Source organism: Penicillium coprophilum (genome assembly GCF_028826855.1).
Source record: "Penicillium coprophilum strain IBT 35676 chromosome Unknown utg000004l_segment0_segment0, whole genome shotgun sequence".
In the NCBI taxonomy this organism is placed as follows: Eukaryota; Fungi; Ascomycota; class Eurotiomycetes; order Eurotiales; family Aspergillaceae; genus Penicillium; species Penicillium coprophilum.
The window spans coordinates 6,266,724-6,283,318 of NW_026622723.1; the positions used below are offsets into that span (position 1 = coordinate 6,266,724).

Sequence of the window (16,595 nt, forward strand, 5' to 3'; positions counted from 1 at the left end):
CAGAAACCCAGAAGTTATTGAAACAAGACATCATGCACTTGGAAATTTTCTCATTTCTTGGCCGTCTTCTTCTTGCCCTTCAAACTCTTGAGCTGAGCAGCCCGCTCAGCTCTTTGCTGACGCTTTCTCCACGCCAGCCAACGGTTACCACGGTCATGTGGCATAGCAGTGATGCCAGCCTTCTCAGCAGCCCGACCAATCTCCCAATTAGCCTCACGGTACATGTAACCGGGGCGCAGCTGCAAGCCAGACTCAGCCTCAACAGCCGGGACATCCGTCACACGAACACCATTCTCATCAACGGAAGCAACGAGATCAGACTGAGCTTCGACGCGTTCCGCCATCGGCACGGGTGTCATATTCAGCTTGCGCCGGCTGGGGGCATTGCGCGGATGTGGGAGCTTCTCATCCTTGTCGAAAACAACTCCGATGTACCGGCGCTTCGGGTGCTTCAGCGGGTCGAGATAGTAACGAACGTAGCCGGACTGTGTTGCATAGATTGTGTGATCCCGTCCCATCCCACAGTTCTCACCGGGGAACCATAGTGAGCCTCGCTGGCGGAAAATGATGCATCCCGTTACAACGTACTCGCCGCCCGAGCGCTTGGCTCCAAGACGCTTTCCGGCCGGATCACGCGAATGTTGATTGGCCGTTCCTTGAGAGGCGTGCGAGGCATGACGCACTTGTGTGAATGGGAGGAGTGCGCGGGAGAGGGAGGGTGTTGGGGTGGTTTTCGGGAATGTGGATGTTGCGGAGAGAGTGCGCAGGAGGGATTGCGATTGCGTGGGTGTCGACCGAATTGCCGGGGTGAAGGCTCGCTCCAGTGCCCGCAGGGGCGTCAGCACTCGCGGCTTGAACATGGCGGGTTGTAATTGGATTGTTTGGAGGTGTAGATCGTGAAGCTCCAAAGGGGAAGTTTTTCGTTCGGAGATCAGGCTTGGCGTCACGTGTGTACCCGTAAACTGGCTTCATCTATACACCACTTGAACTCGTTCAACATTCTATACAAATACTGATCATTTTACAATTACTGCTGGTGCAATTTTATCAAAATATGTTGCAGAGCTGGCGCCAAGCCCTGTGGGCTCTTCTCCTTATCGTGTCTGTCGCCCAGGCTCAATTCAACTTCTTCGACCAGATGTTCGGAGGCGGCGAGCAGCAACAGCGCCAACAACAGCGGTCGCAAAACGTTCCTAGTGACAGCGATCGATACCAACAGTTGTGGAGTGGCGGTAAGAGTCATAATATCTTATTATCAAGAACATGCTGTCGCAAGTTCACATTGCTCTTAGGACCCCATAACTGACTACCGTGATCTCTTCTTACAGCACAATGTGACAACTACCTCTGCCCTGGAACTCTTGCTTGTGTACACGTCCCACACCACTGCCCATGCCCTCACCCTAATGTCGAGGAGAAGGTCGAACTTGGAGAAGGAAGTGCTATCTGTGTGTCGAAGGGAGGATTCAAGGCAGGCGAAGCTACGCGCAAAATCGAATTGGCTCGCAAGGGTCTTTTGTGAAAAATGGGTCTAAGATATTTTTTTTGGTCCTATAAGAACGGCATGGAGCTGCCGACGGGCTGTGAGCTCAAGTAATAGAGCTTGATGCCGCTGGACGGATTGTTCCCATAGGCTTCTAAACCTTGATTTGGACATGCCCAGACGTGCTCGAACATATAATGCTTGCCTTTTATATGGAGATGAACTGGATATATATTCCTCAAAATCCTAGAGTCTTATCTACGACTTGCCAACGTAGCCTACCATGTATATGCACACAAAGTGACTTGAAGTATGTTTTGAGCTTGGAAAAACACTCATCAACGATACTTATAAGTAATGGAACAAAAATGAATAAGGAATTACACCCAAAATAAGCTGAGTATCAAAATAAGAATGTATATTCCGAGTAAGAGTAAATATGATCTACAACACCCGTGGACTATTGCCATCGCTATCTCCGATTATCTCCGTAACCTCCAAGGTTCCGTCATCAGTCTCTGAGCCTCTCAGTGGAGTGTTCGGACTACTCGCCAACTTCGCATTCCACCAAAATTTTCCATCAATCCTTCTTAATAGGCCAGCTTGGTCTTTTTCAACTACCATGTGGGGTATAAGGCTCCAATACCTGCAAAAGCAGTTGACACCAGCTCGAACTCGAGCTCTTTCAAGCTTCAGAAGTCATACATCTCCGCGCGGTCCTCGCGATAGCAGAAAAAGACCAAATGTCATACCGACTTCGAGGAAAGCTGAAAGCTCGCAACAGGATGAGTCTGCCCCCGAGTCTCAAGATGCCACGAATCCCAATTACGACCCTTCGCAAAACACTCTACTTTCTCCCGTTTACCTACCTGAAGACCCACGAGGGGTGCTTAAAGAAACCCACCCGGCAATTTCGATACTGGCGAATTCAGGGATAGTTGTACAACGAGAACTAGAGATGATGAATGTTCTGATGTGAGTGCCAGGCAAGTGCTAATTTGGGAGAGATTTATGTGTACTGACTCCACCAGTGGGTTTGAGCAAGCGAATAGGTACATCATCATGGATGCACTAGGAAATCACATTGGATATATGGCAGAACAAGATAAGGGATTGGCGAACACAATGGCACGGCAATGGTTGCACACCCACCGAAGTTTCGTAACACATGTATTTGACCGAAACGAAAATGAAATTCTTCGAGTAAGCCCATGAAATGGCCATCTCTTGTTGTGATTTCAGTTTGGCTGATTATTACAGTTCAATCGCCCGTTTTCTTGGATCAACTCCCGTATTCACGTCTATGATCCTCTTGAGCAAACGCCAAATGCCTCCTCCGCATCCACCTCCCTTCAAAGCACCACACCCGGTTCTCTCATTGAACCTGGCACTAGATCGAGTGCAAGAATATCCCCACTTGGTCTTGGTCAAATGCGAGTTATTGGTGAAGCGCAGCAGCAGTGGGCACCGTTGCGGCGGAAGTATAATCTCTTCACCCATCACCAGTCCCCAAACCCAGAAACAGATATGGGAACCCACAATGTCTCGCCATCCGACTCCGGTTTGTCACGAGCGCAGCAGATGGAGCTGGTGCGAGGATCAGATCAAAACCAGGGTCAATTCAACCAATTTGCCTACGTTGATGAGCCTTTCCTATCATGGGATTTCTCCCTAAAATCTGCAGACAATCAGTTGGTTGGATCCGTCAATCGCAATTTCGCAGGTTTTGCGCGTGAAATCTTCACAGACACTGGTGTTTACGCAATACGAATGGATTCCGCTGCTCTCGGCACCGGGACATCACCTGGCAACAATGGTCCAGGGATGACCCTTGACCAACGGGCTGTTATGCTGGCTACAGCTGTAAGCATTGATTTCGATTACTTCAGTCGTCAACACGGCCATGGTATGTTTGGCTTTCCGATTCCATTTATGGGCGGTCAGGCTCCCGCTGGCGGTGCAGCTGCCGGAGGCGGTGCCGCTGGTGAAGCTGGAGCTGTGGGTGAAGTTGCCGGTGGAACTCTTGAGCGAGTTGGAACCGCCGGTGGTATGCCGAATGGTATGGTTGGAGGCGCTACCACCGCAGGTGCAATGGCTGGATATGAAGCAATGCACAGGGGCAACGCAACCGATCCAAATACCCCAGCATCGGATCCGGCTGACCCAGGCCCACAAGGCTTCCAGGATGAACCTCAAGATCCTTGGGGTCAAGATGACCCTTGGGGTGATGGAGGAGGTGACATTGGTGATGGGGGTGATGGAGATTATTTTGACTGGTGATAAGGTCCAGTATATGTACTATAACATTCACAATTCAGATGTAATATATACTCTTAAGCTACTACGTAGAAATCTCACTGTTGGACATTTTTCTATCTCGGCCCTAAGTCCAGGTCCCCCTGACGGCATCGCCACGCTTTGTCCACCGCCCCGGAATTATTCCATCCCCACCCATCCCACCCAAGTCCCCGCAGACATCCTTGCCACCTAGGGATTTACGGAAATTGCATTTCGCATTTGAATCAATTCAGCAAAATGGCGTCCACCGTCGCCCAGAAGCGCCTTTTCCACGAATACAAGAACCTCTCCACCAACCCACCAGAGGGTATCACCGCAGGTCCCGTCTCCGAAGATGACATGTTTTACTGGGAAGCCCTGATCCAGGGCCCAGAGGAAACTCCTTTCGAGGGCGGCGTCTTCGCAGCAGAGCTGAAGTTCCCAAGAGATTACCCCCTCAGCCCGCCGACGATGAAATTTATTGGAGGTGGCGTGTGGCACCCCAACGGTACGTGACCGAGACAACTCAGGAATGACTTGCGCCAGGCTACTTGCTCGCGTTGCACAAGACACAATGGGAAATACCTTACTGATGAATGTTGATTATAGTATACCCCAACGGAACCGTTTGCATCTCCATCCTTCATCCGCCCGGTGACGACCCAAACCACTACGAACACGCCTCGGAGCGCTGGTCGCCCATCCAGAGCGTCGAGAAGATTCTCATCTCTGTTATGAGTATGCTTGCTGAGCCAAATGATGAGAGTCCCGCCAATGTTGAGGCTGCTAAGATGTGGCGCGAGCGGAGATCTGAGTATGAGCAGAAGGTCAGGGACGAGGTGAAGAAGGGTCTGGGTCTGTGAGCCCGGCTGGGTTGTGGATGAATGCCGAAGCTCTCTCACTGCGGCGCAAGTAAATCGCTGTCAATATGGTCTACCTTGTGCGGCGTGGAAGTCAAGATTTGATGACTGGCGTTCAAAGGTTTCTTTTTTCTTCTTATGCATGGTTTGGATATGCGATGGCTTCTCGGTCTGTACAGTGCATTCTTATCCTCGCATTATTATAGCGGATGAAATTCATGCAATTATCTTGATACACTGTTTTCTTCTAGAAACCTGCTAAATCTTGCATCTACTCTAGCATTCTCATGTCTTGTCCTTTTACTAGAGTACTGGGGATCCATGGCAAATGCTATATGGTAGATCCTTTCGTCTTAATTCCATGTGGTCTATACCTCTATACCTTCATAAATATACAGCTCGTACAGTACTTTACTCCTGCCGAAACATTCTCCGATTAATCCACCCCTCCAACCCTCCTTGGCATCCATATAAGATCTCAATCTCCGCCTTCAGATTCAAGACCAGCATCCGCTGTAATTCAGCACGCCACTCTGGCTCTGGCCCGTCGCTCGCCCAGACAGGACTATTCCGAAGCATAGTCATGATCTTCTTTCGATCTCGCGTCGTTAACGAAAGGAGAGCCGTGTCACCAAGTACCTCCGGAACTGCTATGATGTCTGTCACTCGAAGACCCAGCCATTGCAACCTCGGCATACTCAGACGAGCATTTTGGTGCAAGTGTGCCGTTGAGCCGTACTTGTACGTTGACAAAATGGCCATGCCATGTGGATCACCGTCGGTGAGGGCATAGAAACGGGGTGGGTGTCTATTCTGGTTGGTTACAGAATCGGACATTGCGCGCAGAAAAGTTCTTGTCATGAAATCGGGGTATCCTTTGCCCTGTTCGAGTATACTTGAGCTCAGTTGCTCTTTGGGGGGAGAAGATGTGCTACAGCAGAGATGCGGCTTACTGTGACCATGATTCCTTCTCCGGCTAGTGCTCTGGTGTGGTAACCTATTCGCGCGAGCCGGTGGAAGACTGCCTGGGGATAGGTACTCAGCCTACTGCTTCGCGGTGTGTTGTGTCTTCATGCTTCATACCTCTTTCTCGATGACTAGAACCCACCGAGCCCGTGAAACGTCAATCTCGTCTCCGTCCTCTATTCGAGGAATTAGACTATCCTCGATGGTAGAGTGCGCATCGATCAAAGTCTGGGAGCCACGCGTCAATCGAAAGTCTCCTGTCACCAGTCCTTTTGCTGCCGCTTCCTAGAGAGTTGTGCACAAGGTCAGCAATCCGGCCTCACAATGCTATGATACTACAGAATTAGACAAGACAAACCACATTTAATGCCGTTCTGTTCACTCCGATGGTGTACGCCAGATCATCGACAATGCGATCTACGACACTCTGCACGCGAAAGAACTCCGGGTCGATATAGTACATGTCTCTGGAGATTTTGTGGATGTGTTCAACATGCCCTCCAGACTGGTTGATGGACATTGCCAGTTCACTCACCTCTTAGAGATCAGCTGGCCTGTCCGAATGGCCTCGTCCAAGATGGATAGGACTCGAAGAATGACGGCTACCAGAACACGCAGACTCGGTCAGTCTGTCATCCAGGAATGGTGTTCATGTGGTGTTCGGACTGTGGTGACGGGAAAACCTTACTAAATTTCCATGCCTCGTATGCTGTCTTCCCTGGCCAAGAGTAGTTCCTGTATGTATCAACTCTCGAGCTAGGTTCCAACGCTCCGGTGATAGGGTTGATCATGTAAGCAACCGGGCTGGCTCGGCGCTTGAGGGTGATAGAGAGGTTGGCCTCTGCCGGTGACTGCGAGAGTCCGTGGAGGAGGGATGCGAGCGTGTTGTTGATAAAGACTTGAACTGAAGGATCTCGACCATCATCTATCTCCACAATTTCGATGGTTGATATCTCAGCCATCGCCATTGGAGTGGATTCAGGCAAGGTGAGGTCGGTGATGAGGTCGAAGAGGAAGAGAGTAGATGCACCATATCTACCCGTGGACCACACTGGGGACAGTGAGCTGACATGACACTTCCCGATACCATAGATTTGTTAATAACTAACGTAAATACTATAAATACACATCTAACAACTTGGATCGGCACGAGTAGGATTCGAGGATTTATGGAGGTCACGAAATGGTTACTATATAAGCGTCCCTTGCTTTCCCTCTCGTTACGTCGAGAATCTACTGCTGTGAGAATGTATACGCTCAACGACCGTTAATTTTATTATCATTTGTCTTTTCGGATTTGAAGTTCTTGGGGTGTATACGGAGTAGTTATTTTGAGAGACCAGACCATACCACGCCCACCACACCACAAAGCCTTAGCTCAGGGGCCCTTGTATTTTGTTTAGAACCTCCTTGATATCCTCTTTCCCATATTTCTTCTCTTTTCAATTTGTCTGCCTCACATGCAGACATTCTTCATTCTACACCGCAGGTGTGATACCGATGACTAAGCTTCCCCGGTTTCCACTCACCATCGAACTCCCTTCTGGCTGTTTATTGTCTTTACTAAGGTGAAAAGGACGCATTGTCTCATATCATGTCTTCGAATCCTCATATTGGACCATGGAGAACACCGGCCCAAGGTCATCTCACCCCAGATACCAATGGAGATCTTAAAACCGACTACTCACGCTGGCGATTGGTCGATGAGGAAGGCCGTCAAACATGGCGATATCTCGAATCGGATGTGGAAAACCAAGAGTGGCCGCAGTCAGTAGCTGATAAATATCACTTGGGAATGCCGACGGTATTTAGTCTTCCCTCGATGAACATAAATTAAAAGCTTCCATCCAATTCTAATGGCGAATTATAGGGTCTTCCCGAGCTGCCAGAGGCTAAGACGCCATTGAAAGCCGCCGAGAATGGGCTTTCATTCTTCTCGCATCTGCAACTAGAGCCCGGAAACTGGGCGTGTGAGTACGGCGGTCCGATGTTTTTACTGCCGGGGATCTTGATCACTTACTATGTGACCAATACCCCTATTCCCCCTGAGTATGCAACCGAGATCAAACGTTATCTTTTCGCTCGTCAGCAACCAGAGGACGGTGGATGGGGTCTGCATATTGAAGGCCATAGCTCCGTATTTGGTACTTGTATGAACTACGTGGCACTGCGCTTGGTCGGTGTCAGCGAAGAAGACCCGCGCATGATCAAAGCCCGGGGCCTTCTGCATAAATTTGGAGGTGCCATCTACGGTCCTCATTGGGCTAAGTTCTGGCTCAGTATTCTGGGAGTGATGGAATGGGAGGGTGTTAACCCGGTCCCCCCTGAGATTTGGTTGGTTCACGCACTGGAACAAGTACAGCTCCTCTTATATTAACCGACTTCATAGGCTTCTTCCCGACTGGGTTCCCTTTGCCCCTTGGCGGTGGTGGATTCACATGCGTCAAGTGTTCCTCCCAATGTCTTGGCTGTGGTCTAAACAATGGTCTCACCCTCTCGACGATTTGACAAGACAGCTGCGCGAAGAGCTATACACCCAACCATACAGCTCCGTCGATTTTGCTGCGCATCGGAACTCGATCCATGAAGCAGACAATTATTACCCCAAGACGTGGCTGCTGAATGCAGCAAACGAAGTGCTGGTTCGGGTCTGGAACCCTTACCTTCGACACCCCAGCATTGTCAAGCGAGCTGAGGAATGGACCTGGGAATTGATTCGCATGGAAGATGAAAACACCAAATATGCGGGGCTGGGACCCGTCAACAATCCAATGAACATGGTCGCTTGCTTTATCCACGACGGCCCGGACAGTTACTCTGTCCGCCAACATAGAGAGCGGTTGAATGACTATATGTGGGTAAAGAACGAGGGCATGCTGGCAAATGGCACCAATGGAGTACAAGTTTGGGACACGGCATTCATCACACAGGCCATCGTCGTCGCTGGTTTCGCCGACGAGCCTAAATGGCGGCCGATGTTGACAAAGGCCCTCGAATTCCTCGACGACCATCAATTACGAGAGAACGTACCAGATCAAGAAAAATGCTACCGCCAACACCGTAAGGGCGCTTGGCCATTCAGCACCAAGGACCAGGGTTACACAGTTAGCGATTGCACCGCCGAGGGACTGCGTTCAACACTTCAGCTGCAGGAGATGCACGGCTTCCCCAAGCTGATCTCGGAACAACGGTTGAAGGACGCTGTCGACTGTCTCTTGCTCATGCAAAACCCAAGCGGCGGCTTCTCCGAGTACGAAGTTACCCGCGCCTCACCCAAGGTCGAGTGGCTCAATGCTGCGGAGGTATTCGGCGGAATCATGATCAGCTATGACCACCCCGAATGCACAACGGCATCTGTTACCGCTCTGTCACTCTTCAGCAAATTCTACCCCAAATATCGCGCCGATGAAATCCGTGCCGCGAAGCAGATGGCTGTCGGCCACATCAAGCACGTACAACGCGCCGACGGTAGCTGGTATGGTTCTTGGGGTATCTGCTTCACCTACGCAGCGATGTTCGCCCTCGAAAGTCTGGCCAGTGTCGGCGAGACATATGAAACAAGTCCTGATTCTCGTCGGGGCTGTGACTTCCTGCTTGAGAAGCAGCAGGCCGATGGTGGCTGGGGCGAGTCATATCTTAGTAGCTCGACCCACCAGTATGTTCAGCATGAGAAGTCCCAGGTGTGCCAGACTGCCTGGTCTCTTCTTGCACTCATGGAGGCGGGCTATCCGCACAAAGAACCGTTGGAGAGAGGCATTAAGCTGTTAATGTCTCGCCAGCAGCGGAATGGTGAGTGGCTACAGGAGGCGATTGAGGGTGTATTCAACCAGTCCTGGTAAGTTTGAACTATCCTAAACTTTCTATTTTGGATTCAATTCGCTGACACTCTTCTTAGCATGATTTCGTATCCTAACTACAAGTTCTACTGGCCTATCCGTGCCTTGGGCTTGTATAGTAAGAAGTTCGGAAATGCAGAGCTCGTGTAAACTATAAGGGAAAGCATGTATCCCACCTATGTACTTAATTAATAATGAAGGGGTTTATTCAACAATCCAGCCGTTGTAATCATTTACGCGCGTAGCACTGCGTTTGTATAAAAAAAAATGTTTTTGCTTCTTTTTCTCCTGTCACCTTTTCCCCCTCACGTTTCCCCTCATAACGTCCATACCACGTGACCACCTCAAAATGGTTGATCCACACGAGCTTGGGCCAATGCGGCTCGTTGCTCCCTTCGCGTTGGATGTCACGTACTCTTTTTCTCAACTTGAGCTTGACCCTGATCCCGTCGTCATGAACGCTGCCGCCAAGGGTGATAAGGCCTCTGCCGAATCCAAATATCCTATTGCGATTGAACACTACACCCACGCCCTAAGCGAGCTACCCCGCGCTCCGGCATACTACATTTCGCGATCAACCGCCTATTCGCGCCTCAAGCCTGCAGATGGCGGACCCAACTACCAGGCTGCACTCAAAGATGCCGAAATCGCACTCCAGCTCGCCAAAGAGCGTGGAAACCGTGAACTGATCCTCTCCGCGCAGATGCGCCGTGGCGTGTCGCTCTTCCAACTTGAGCGGTATGGAGATGCAGCATTTGTCTTTGACATCATCGCGAAGAAAACTAAGAGCGGGAAAGTGCCAGAGAACAAGTCAGAGCAGGTCCAGGCTGCCATGGGAGGAACAGGGTCCGGAGGGGGAGGTACCAGAAACAACTACAGCGCCCAGATGCCGATTTGGACTGCCAAAATTGAACGCAAGCTGGCAGAGCTGCCTAAGGACGATCCAAAGTGCACTGTATCTGTTACAGAGTTCCCATCTTCCACTTACATTCCTACGGGAGAGGAAGTGAAGGCACAGTGGAAGGCTCTCAAGGCTGGCAACAACGTCGAGGTGACCGAAGCTTCGCAGCATCCTGAGCCTGAGCCGGAGTCTGAGCTACCAGCGGAATCGACCCTTTCTGCGGCTGAGGCTGCTTTGTTTGCTCGACTTCAAAACTCAAACACTAGCGCCACGGCTACTCCTACTGCCCCGGAAAAGGTTCGCCACGAGTGGTATCAGTCACAGGACTCCGTCGTTGTGACTCTTTATGTCAAGGGAATCCCAAAGGACAGTGTCGTAGTTGAAATGGAAGAAAGCTTGGTATGAAGCCTCCCGGTCGACTTTTTTCTTTCTTGGATTTGGAACTAATCTTGCAAAAGGTCTCGCTGCAATTCCCCCTCCCATCTGGCTCTGAATACGACTTTACCCTCGACCCGCTGTATGCGGCTATCAATCCTGCCGAATCTAAGGTTTCAGTCAAGGGCACCAAGATTGAGCTTAACCTGCGAAAGAAGACGGCCGGCCAGAAATGGGGTGCTCTCGAAGGCTCAACCACCAACCCCACTGAGATTACCGACCGTCCAGCCGATCAAAAGGCGCCAGCTACCGCAGGCCCTTCTTACCCCACTTCGTCACGCCATGGAACTAAGGATTGGGACAAGGTTGCATCCTCTCTCACTGGAAAGAAATCAAAGGGCAAGGCAGAAGCTGATGGTGATCTATCGGATGACGAAGGTGGTGATGCTGTCGACGGCTTCTTCAAGAAGTTGTATGCTGGCGCTGATCCAGAGACGCGCCGAGCTATGATCAAGAGCTACACCGAAAGCCAGGGAACATCCCTGAGCACGAACTGGTCTGAAGTCGCGAAGGGAAAGGTCGAACCTCACTCTGAATAATGTTCTGCTTCATGTTTTTTCTTTTCTCATTGCAAAGTCGCATGTAGCGAGGTGTTTCTCAGGTATCACAATGATTTGTTGTGAAATAGGTTTCAATTTACTAGCTGTCTCAAGCTTTCTGATTATTCTTCATTCTGAAACGCAGGTAGTTCGATTCATAGACTCCAATCACTCAGATATAAAACCCCCTTTCCGAACGCCAATCAAATAGATACTCAAATCCAAAACAGAACCCCATCCTCGCCCAAACCTGTTCCCAGTCTACATGGGCCACACCACAGTTGACCCATCCCCAGAAAGCTCGATAGAAGAACCATTTCCGGCTTGCGGGCGCAAAGTAGCCACGACAGTCCCATGCACCAATTTCAGGCAAACCTGAGCACCTGCTTCACCAGATGCTCTCATGAAAGATTCCCCGTCATACATCTGCTCATAGATTTTGCGAGGCTCGATCTCCCCCGTATAGTACTTGATCTGCCGCCCTTTATGGGCGTTTTCCTGAGCGTACACAATCCACACACAGACACCCTTGTTGCCGAATCGCCCTTTTTCCCTTCTGTAGAGCTCACAGAATTCTTTTGCAGCAGCGAGCTCCCTGGGCCCATCTGAAGAAACGTTAAAGAGCATAAAGCCTTCCTCGTTGACAACTGCGATGACAGAGCATGTGCCGAGTTTATGAGCCTCAACGCCGTCCGGAAATTCGGACCAGTTGCCCTTTGCGTGGGTATCGGCATACACTATCTCCTTCGTAGCAGCCGGCATGATGGTCGATTGTATGGGTGAAGTAGTAGATGATTTTTAGTTTGTCTCGAATGATACAGTGCTTGTTGATTGCTTTTTGCTAAGGCCTGCTTTGTCACTTGAGTCTTCCTCTGGGGGATCCCACTCGCATCATGCTGCAATCGAACTAGGCTATATATACATATTTTTTCGTCTTCGCCGAGAAGTATATCAGGAAATTTGGGCTGGAATCAGGGCAAAGAATGGAACCCAACTCAGCAGCAGACTTCCGATGTATTGTTGGCTGGGAAGCTTCCACGGATCTTATACACCGGGTATCGCGATATGGGATCGTCAACAGTATTGAGAGGCATGAACTCGGGTTTACAAGTCAGCTTAGGGCTGCAACAAAGGAAGCTCGAGGCCAAAATGATAGGCTGTGGGCGCTTAGGGCTCGGACTTCATCTGAGTTCTATTCGTTCTCCGTGAAACTTATGTTGGCGCCGGCCCCTTGCACCTCCGAACGGCTTCTGTTTTTCACAAACCCCGTTCATGCAAGCCTTGATCTGGCACTAGTATGGTTATGCTAGTCCGTTAATATCGACACACCCGCATCACGATGGTGATGGTTGGCTCAGGGGTAAAGTTACATCTCCGTCAGCCGCGCTAAGCTAATATATCTTTCCCGAGAGCAAAGATGCTACGAGTATGAGATGCTACAAGATTATCCGTGATGTTTCAGGCCTAAGTCGGCGACTTTTCAGACATGTCGACAGTTCATGGCCGCGATGATCCAATCGCGTATCTGCAACCCCTGCTTCATGGCAAACATCTCTCGTCTAGCGAGCCCAATCTGAAAATCAAGATTGACCGCCAGTTCACCTCTAGCTATACCAGAGATGAAATATATGTGCCACATTTAATACTCCGTTAATTCGCATGCGGTTTGCTTCTGCCAGCTCAGCAGATGTTTATAGAACTGTATTATGGTCTTCTTCAAGGCCAATCTACTGACAGTGCTTTGTTAATGACTCCTATAATGTTCTGCTATCGACCGCGCGGAAGGTCACCGGAGCTTGCTGGCACTGCTGAGCCCCAATCGCTGTCATATATCCACATCCAAGTGGCGGCGTGTCCAGCGCAGCATCAGATGCCAACCTGGCCAGCCTTCCAGCTCTCTTACCGGGTTTCAGTCGTATACCTTGCAGGAGAGAGATATCTTGCAATATATGGACATACACTCATTGGATATCAGATCAGAACCTCCTGGCTGCCAACCAGGTGATCAAAAACGTAATGGGAAGTAGCGTGTCATATCGAGTCGAAAGAACCAGCAAATTGACCCGTGTTATCTCACTCCAAGTTAAGGGTGTCTGTCTTACGTGGCTTATTTGTAATTATTGTTCCATCTCCTGACATTCTAGAGAAGGTTGTGCTAGAAATATGCTTCCAAAACGACTCCCAGACTGGGGCCCTAGAGTGAAAGACACAGGGTTATTGATAGTAAACTTTCAATACGGAACGACATAAGCTTGACAGTCTGACTTGTTCAATGCCGGGAATAAACATACCGCTATTTATCTCTTGGGGAAACCGGCCAAAGCCTTTACCAGAAGGAAGTATAGGGGTGACGAATGCTCCTGAAGATAATTGCCAACACGATCCCGTATTTGTATATCTCCAGTTTAATAGATAGACAGCAGAAAAAAAGTGTAGGAAAGCACATATGCAAAGGACCGTATGAAACCTATTCCAACATAACAACTTTAGTTCTTCAATAGATATGTCAATTGATAGCCTTTTATAGTCTGGGCGAAGTAATGATTTGAACTCGTCACTATAAGAATGATAGACGGTAAAACCATGACGACTGTAATCTATTGAGAGCCTGGTAATACACAGTATATTATAATGTAATTTACCACTCAAATGATTTGGCATCCCATCGAACTCTTCTCAAATGTCTCTTCGGGTCCCGCACCTCGTTCCTAGCATGAAGCCACCGACGATTCCCAACCAAGACAATCGATCCACTCGGCAACAGTTGTGGCGACAGTGAGATCGTCCGTGATCTAGCCTCAGAGCTTCGCAACATATTTTTCAGCTCCTCGAACGCTTCGCTCCCGCTCGTCGTCAGTGGCGTAATGATATCTTCACGGAATCGTAGCCCATAACCCGTATTGGTCAAAATGCTACCAACAATAAATTGCTGATCATCTCTCTTGACGAACTCTGGTGGGACCGTAATGCGGTATTCAGCCTTGGATAGATATTTTCGCGCTGTGGCGGACAGCAGCGGCAGGACGCGGGCTAGCTCCATTAGGGAGAGAGTACCACCTCCGCAGGTATCGGCACGGAGGACCTGTAACGCGAAGAAGCTGGGTGGATGTTCTTCGTAGCTGCAGTCGGTGTGCCAGGGGAAGGATTCGGATGTTTCAGACCGTGCCGGCAAATTTCCCGGTGAGAAACAAGGGCTCGAGTTTGAGGATGATCTTGCTAGTGTTGTCGTAAATTGAGGTCGTACATCCCAGAACCAGCCTCGTGTCGAGCTATGGGTGATAGGTAAACCATGGTTGTGGCTTTTGTTCAGGGATGAGATCAGTTGTGTGAGATAGTTGCTTGATTCGTCGCGGAATTTCAAGTTTATCTTGAGTAGCCCTTGGCTTTGAAGTATCTCATGAACTTGATGGATATGTTTGGTGTTGTGGGAGCATTCCAGTTCATTGGCATCGCGTTGTTGAATCTGGGTTGAGAAACCTGCTGATAGGTGTCAGACTGATTATATTGGTGATAGAAAGTAGAGTAAGACCTTTGATTTGCAAATGAGATGCTATCGGATGCCATAAGGGTGTCCTAAGTAGGGAAAGCATCTATTTGTGAGGCGTGGCATTTGCCCTGTTGAAGCTGCTTAGATGTATGTTGTACTCCGTACAGCATAGTATAATCAAAGTTCCTTGTTGGATTCGACAGGACTCGGGGTGATAATTGAACGAGAATTTAGGGTCTAATTGGGGCTGGTGTCCGATATTATCTCATTTACAATGGTCTACGTGGACTCATAATCTACTCATTCTTACTGAGTCACCCTAGAAAGATACGTATACATCTTGCAAATGCAAACTCGTGTTCTCGATCGTATGGGCCACTGCTTTGCGCTAGCGAAAAGAAAAGGATAGGAAAGTGGACTGGCCCTAGGGCGTGTGTCATGATAGAACAGTACACATCAAAAGTGCAATTATGTATATATCAGCCTCTATAAGCGGTGATTTCGACTTAGTCTCCTGTCCTGGTGGGTTGATTATTGGCTTTATATTGACATCCCCTTTCCCATTTCATATCACCGACCATCATTCATCATGGATCGCCAGATTTACGAATCAATCTATCCCGACTTCTATGCATCTGATAAGTGGAGTCAATTGTTAGCCATGTCGATGTACACCCGATACGATCGAATACGATCGAGTACGATCTACTACAATATACAAGACCACAAAAACTCTGAACCTTTACACTTCCAAGGAGCGGTCTCAGGATCGTCGTTCTCATATACAGATTTTCCACTGTTGAATTACTGTATGGATATCATGTAATGGATAATAATCCAGAAGTGTATCTCGTATTGTATAGAGTCTCCGCTATGGCCCCGATGTATATTACATGTCTGCAGCGATCGGCGATCTCTATGATCCCTGTAGTTAATACAACGGACACTTATGTCATATATATCCCTCTCCTTTCAGTGCATACTCGCATTTTCGTTGTAATAACACCTTTGATGAGCGCAAGGTCAGGTGAAGGACATTCTAATATAGTTTTCTTCACTATAAAAGCGCACTATGACTGATTATGCTTCTTCAATATCGATCACATCGATCCACTGCAATCGGTGAGCTTTATACTATGAAGTCTGTCTCTGAATTTTTGCTCGTAAGGTCACTCACCTGTAAAAGAAGTTCTCCGTGCGCTTCCAACGGCATTCTTCTCGAAAAATCCACCTCTTTGTTCTTCCACCACCTTTCAACAATATTGTTAATGGCAAGCACTAGCTCTTCATGCAGTTCTCTCAACTCGTTGGTGTGTTGCGCATGCATTCGCATTGGATGCGGACAACTTTGGAGATGAGAATGATGTGGCCAGCCTAGTCGAGGACAAGGCTCTTCAAGACTCTCAATGTTCACTTCACGCTCTTGTTGTCGGGTAGCTTTCTCTACATGTACCGGAAATGCTAAATTGTAGTCTTTTGGATTGCTTGTACTCAATGCAAGAGATATTTGACAAATTCGGTTCTGGATGGGAGTCATTTTGCGTTAGAACACGTTGGAATATTATTGGAAGCCGTAGGTAGTGCTAGAAGAGTCATAATTCCGGGGACAGCAACCGATGGAGTTCAACTATCTAGTCTGCGATCCTATTAGATACCACCACGTATAAAATACGTGGTAAAGAGGAGTGGAGGCCAATATCCACTTCAGGGTCTCAAACACTCCGAAATGCTCGAGCTAGCAGTTATTGGCGCCATCTTGCAGATCTTGTATATTGGTTCTGCCGGTCTCATGCACATAGCAGCCATTCAAT

General features: G+C 49.0%; 9 protein-coding genes across 9 annotated transcripts; 5 read left to right on the forward strand and 4 right to left on the reverse strand.

Moving 5' to 3' along the window:
- Positions 1 to 50: 50 nt before the first annotated feature.
- Positions 51 to 860, reverse strand: N7500_006793 (mitochondrial 54S ribosomal protein bL27m; the record flags this gene model as incomplete). The annotated part of the gene is made up of 1 exon (XM_056677937.1): positions 51 to 860. One exon carries the CDS (start codon positions 858 to 860, stop codon positions 51 to 53), a length of 810 nt encoding a protein of 269 aa, XP_056532937.1.
- Positions 861 to 1,054: 194 nt separating this feature from the next.
- On the forward strand, positions 1,055 to 1,522 carry lcl2 (the record flags this gene model as incomplete). Its single annotated transcript, XM_056677938.1, has 2 exons — positions 1,055 to 1,232; positions 1,329 to 1,522. The coding sequence occupies 2 exons, from the start codon at positions 1,055 to 1,057 to the stop codon at positions 1,520 to 1,522; spliced, it is 372 nt and encodes a 123-aa protein (XP_056532938.1).
- Positions 1,523 to 2,105: 583 nt separating this feature from the next.
- N7500_006795 (scramblase family protein) lies at positions 2,106 to 3,763 on the forward strand (the record flags this gene model as incomplete). Its single annotated transcript, XM_056677939.1, has 3 exons — positions 2,106 to 2,458; positions 2,515 to 2,686; positions 2,744 to 3,763. The coding sequence occupies 3 exons, from the start codon at positions 2,106 to 2,108 to the stop codon at positions 3,761 to 3,763; spliced, it is 1,545 nt and encodes a 514-aa protein (XP_056532939.1).
- Positions 3,764 to 4,018: 255 nt separating this feature from the next.
- On the forward strand, positions 4,019 to 4,623 carry N7500_006796 (E2 ubiquitin-conjugating protein UBC7; the record flags this gene model as incomplete). The annotated part of the gene is made up of 2 exons (XM_056677940.1): positions 4,019 to 4,268; positions 4,370 to 4,623. The coding sequence occupies 2 exons, from the start codon at positions 4,019 to 4,021 to the stop codon at positions 4,621 to 4,623; spliced, it is 504 nt and encodes a 167-aa protein (XP_056532940.1).
- A 408-nt stretch (positions 4,624 to 5,031) lies between these two features.
- On the reverse strand, positions 5,032 to 6,554 carry N7500_006797 (uncharacterized protein; the record flags this gene model as incomplete). Its single annotated transcript, XM_056677941.1, has 6 exons — positions 5,032 to 5,502; positions 5,574 to 5,645; positions 5,704 to 5,871; positions 5,945 to 6,053; positions 6,122 to 6,188; positions 6,275 to 6,554. 6 exons carry the CDS (start codon positions 6,552 to 6,554, stop codon positions 5,032 to 5,034), a joined length of 1,167 nt encoding a protein of 388 aa, XP_056532941.1.
- Positions 6,555 to 7,180: 626 nt separating this feature from the next.
- N7500_006798 (terpene cyclase/mutase family protein) lies at positions 7,181 to 9,572 on the forward strand (the record flags this gene model as incomplete). The annotated part of the gene is made up of 4 exons (XM_056677942.1): positions 7,181 to 7,390; positions 7,457 to 7,920; positions 7,976 to 9,421; positions 9,482 to 9,572. 4 exons carry the CDS (start codon positions 7,181 to 7,183, stop codon positions 9,570 to 9,572), a joined length of 2,211 nt encoding a protein of 736 aa, XP_056532942.1.
- Positions 9,573 to 9,771: 199 nt separating this feature from the next.
- Positions 9,772 to 11,297, forward strand: N7500_006799 (co-chaperone SGT1; the record flags this gene model as incomplete). Its single annotated transcript, XM_056677943.1, has 2 exons — positions 9,772 to 10,722; positions 10,782 to 11,297. 2 exons carry the CDS (start codon positions 9,772 to 9,774, stop codon positions 11,295 to 11,297), a joined length of 1,467 nt encoding a protein of 488 aa, XP_056532943.1.
- Positions 11,298 to 11,558: 261 nt separating this feature from the next.
- Positions 11,559 to 12,059, reverse strand: N7500_006800 (uncharacterized protein; the record flags this gene model as incomplete). The annotated part of the gene is made up of 1 exon (XM_056677944.1): positions 11,559 to 12,059. One exon carries the CDS (start codon positions 12,057 to 12,059, stop codon positions 11,559 to 11,561), a length of 501 nt encoding a protein of 166 aa, XP_056532944.1.
- A 1,876-nt stretch (positions 12,060 to 13,935) lies between these two features.
- On the reverse strand, positions 13,936 to 15,372 carry N7500_006801 (uncharacterized protein; the record flags this gene model as incomplete). The annotated part of the gene is made up of 2 exons (XM_056677945.1): positions 13,936 to 14,774; positions 15,363 to 15,372. The coding sequence occupies 2 exons, from the start codon at positions 15,370 to 15,372 to the stop codon at positions 13,936 to 13,938; spliced, it is 849 nt and encodes a 282-aa protein (XP_056532945.1).
- Positions 15,373 to 16,595: the final 1,223 nt, after the last annotated feature.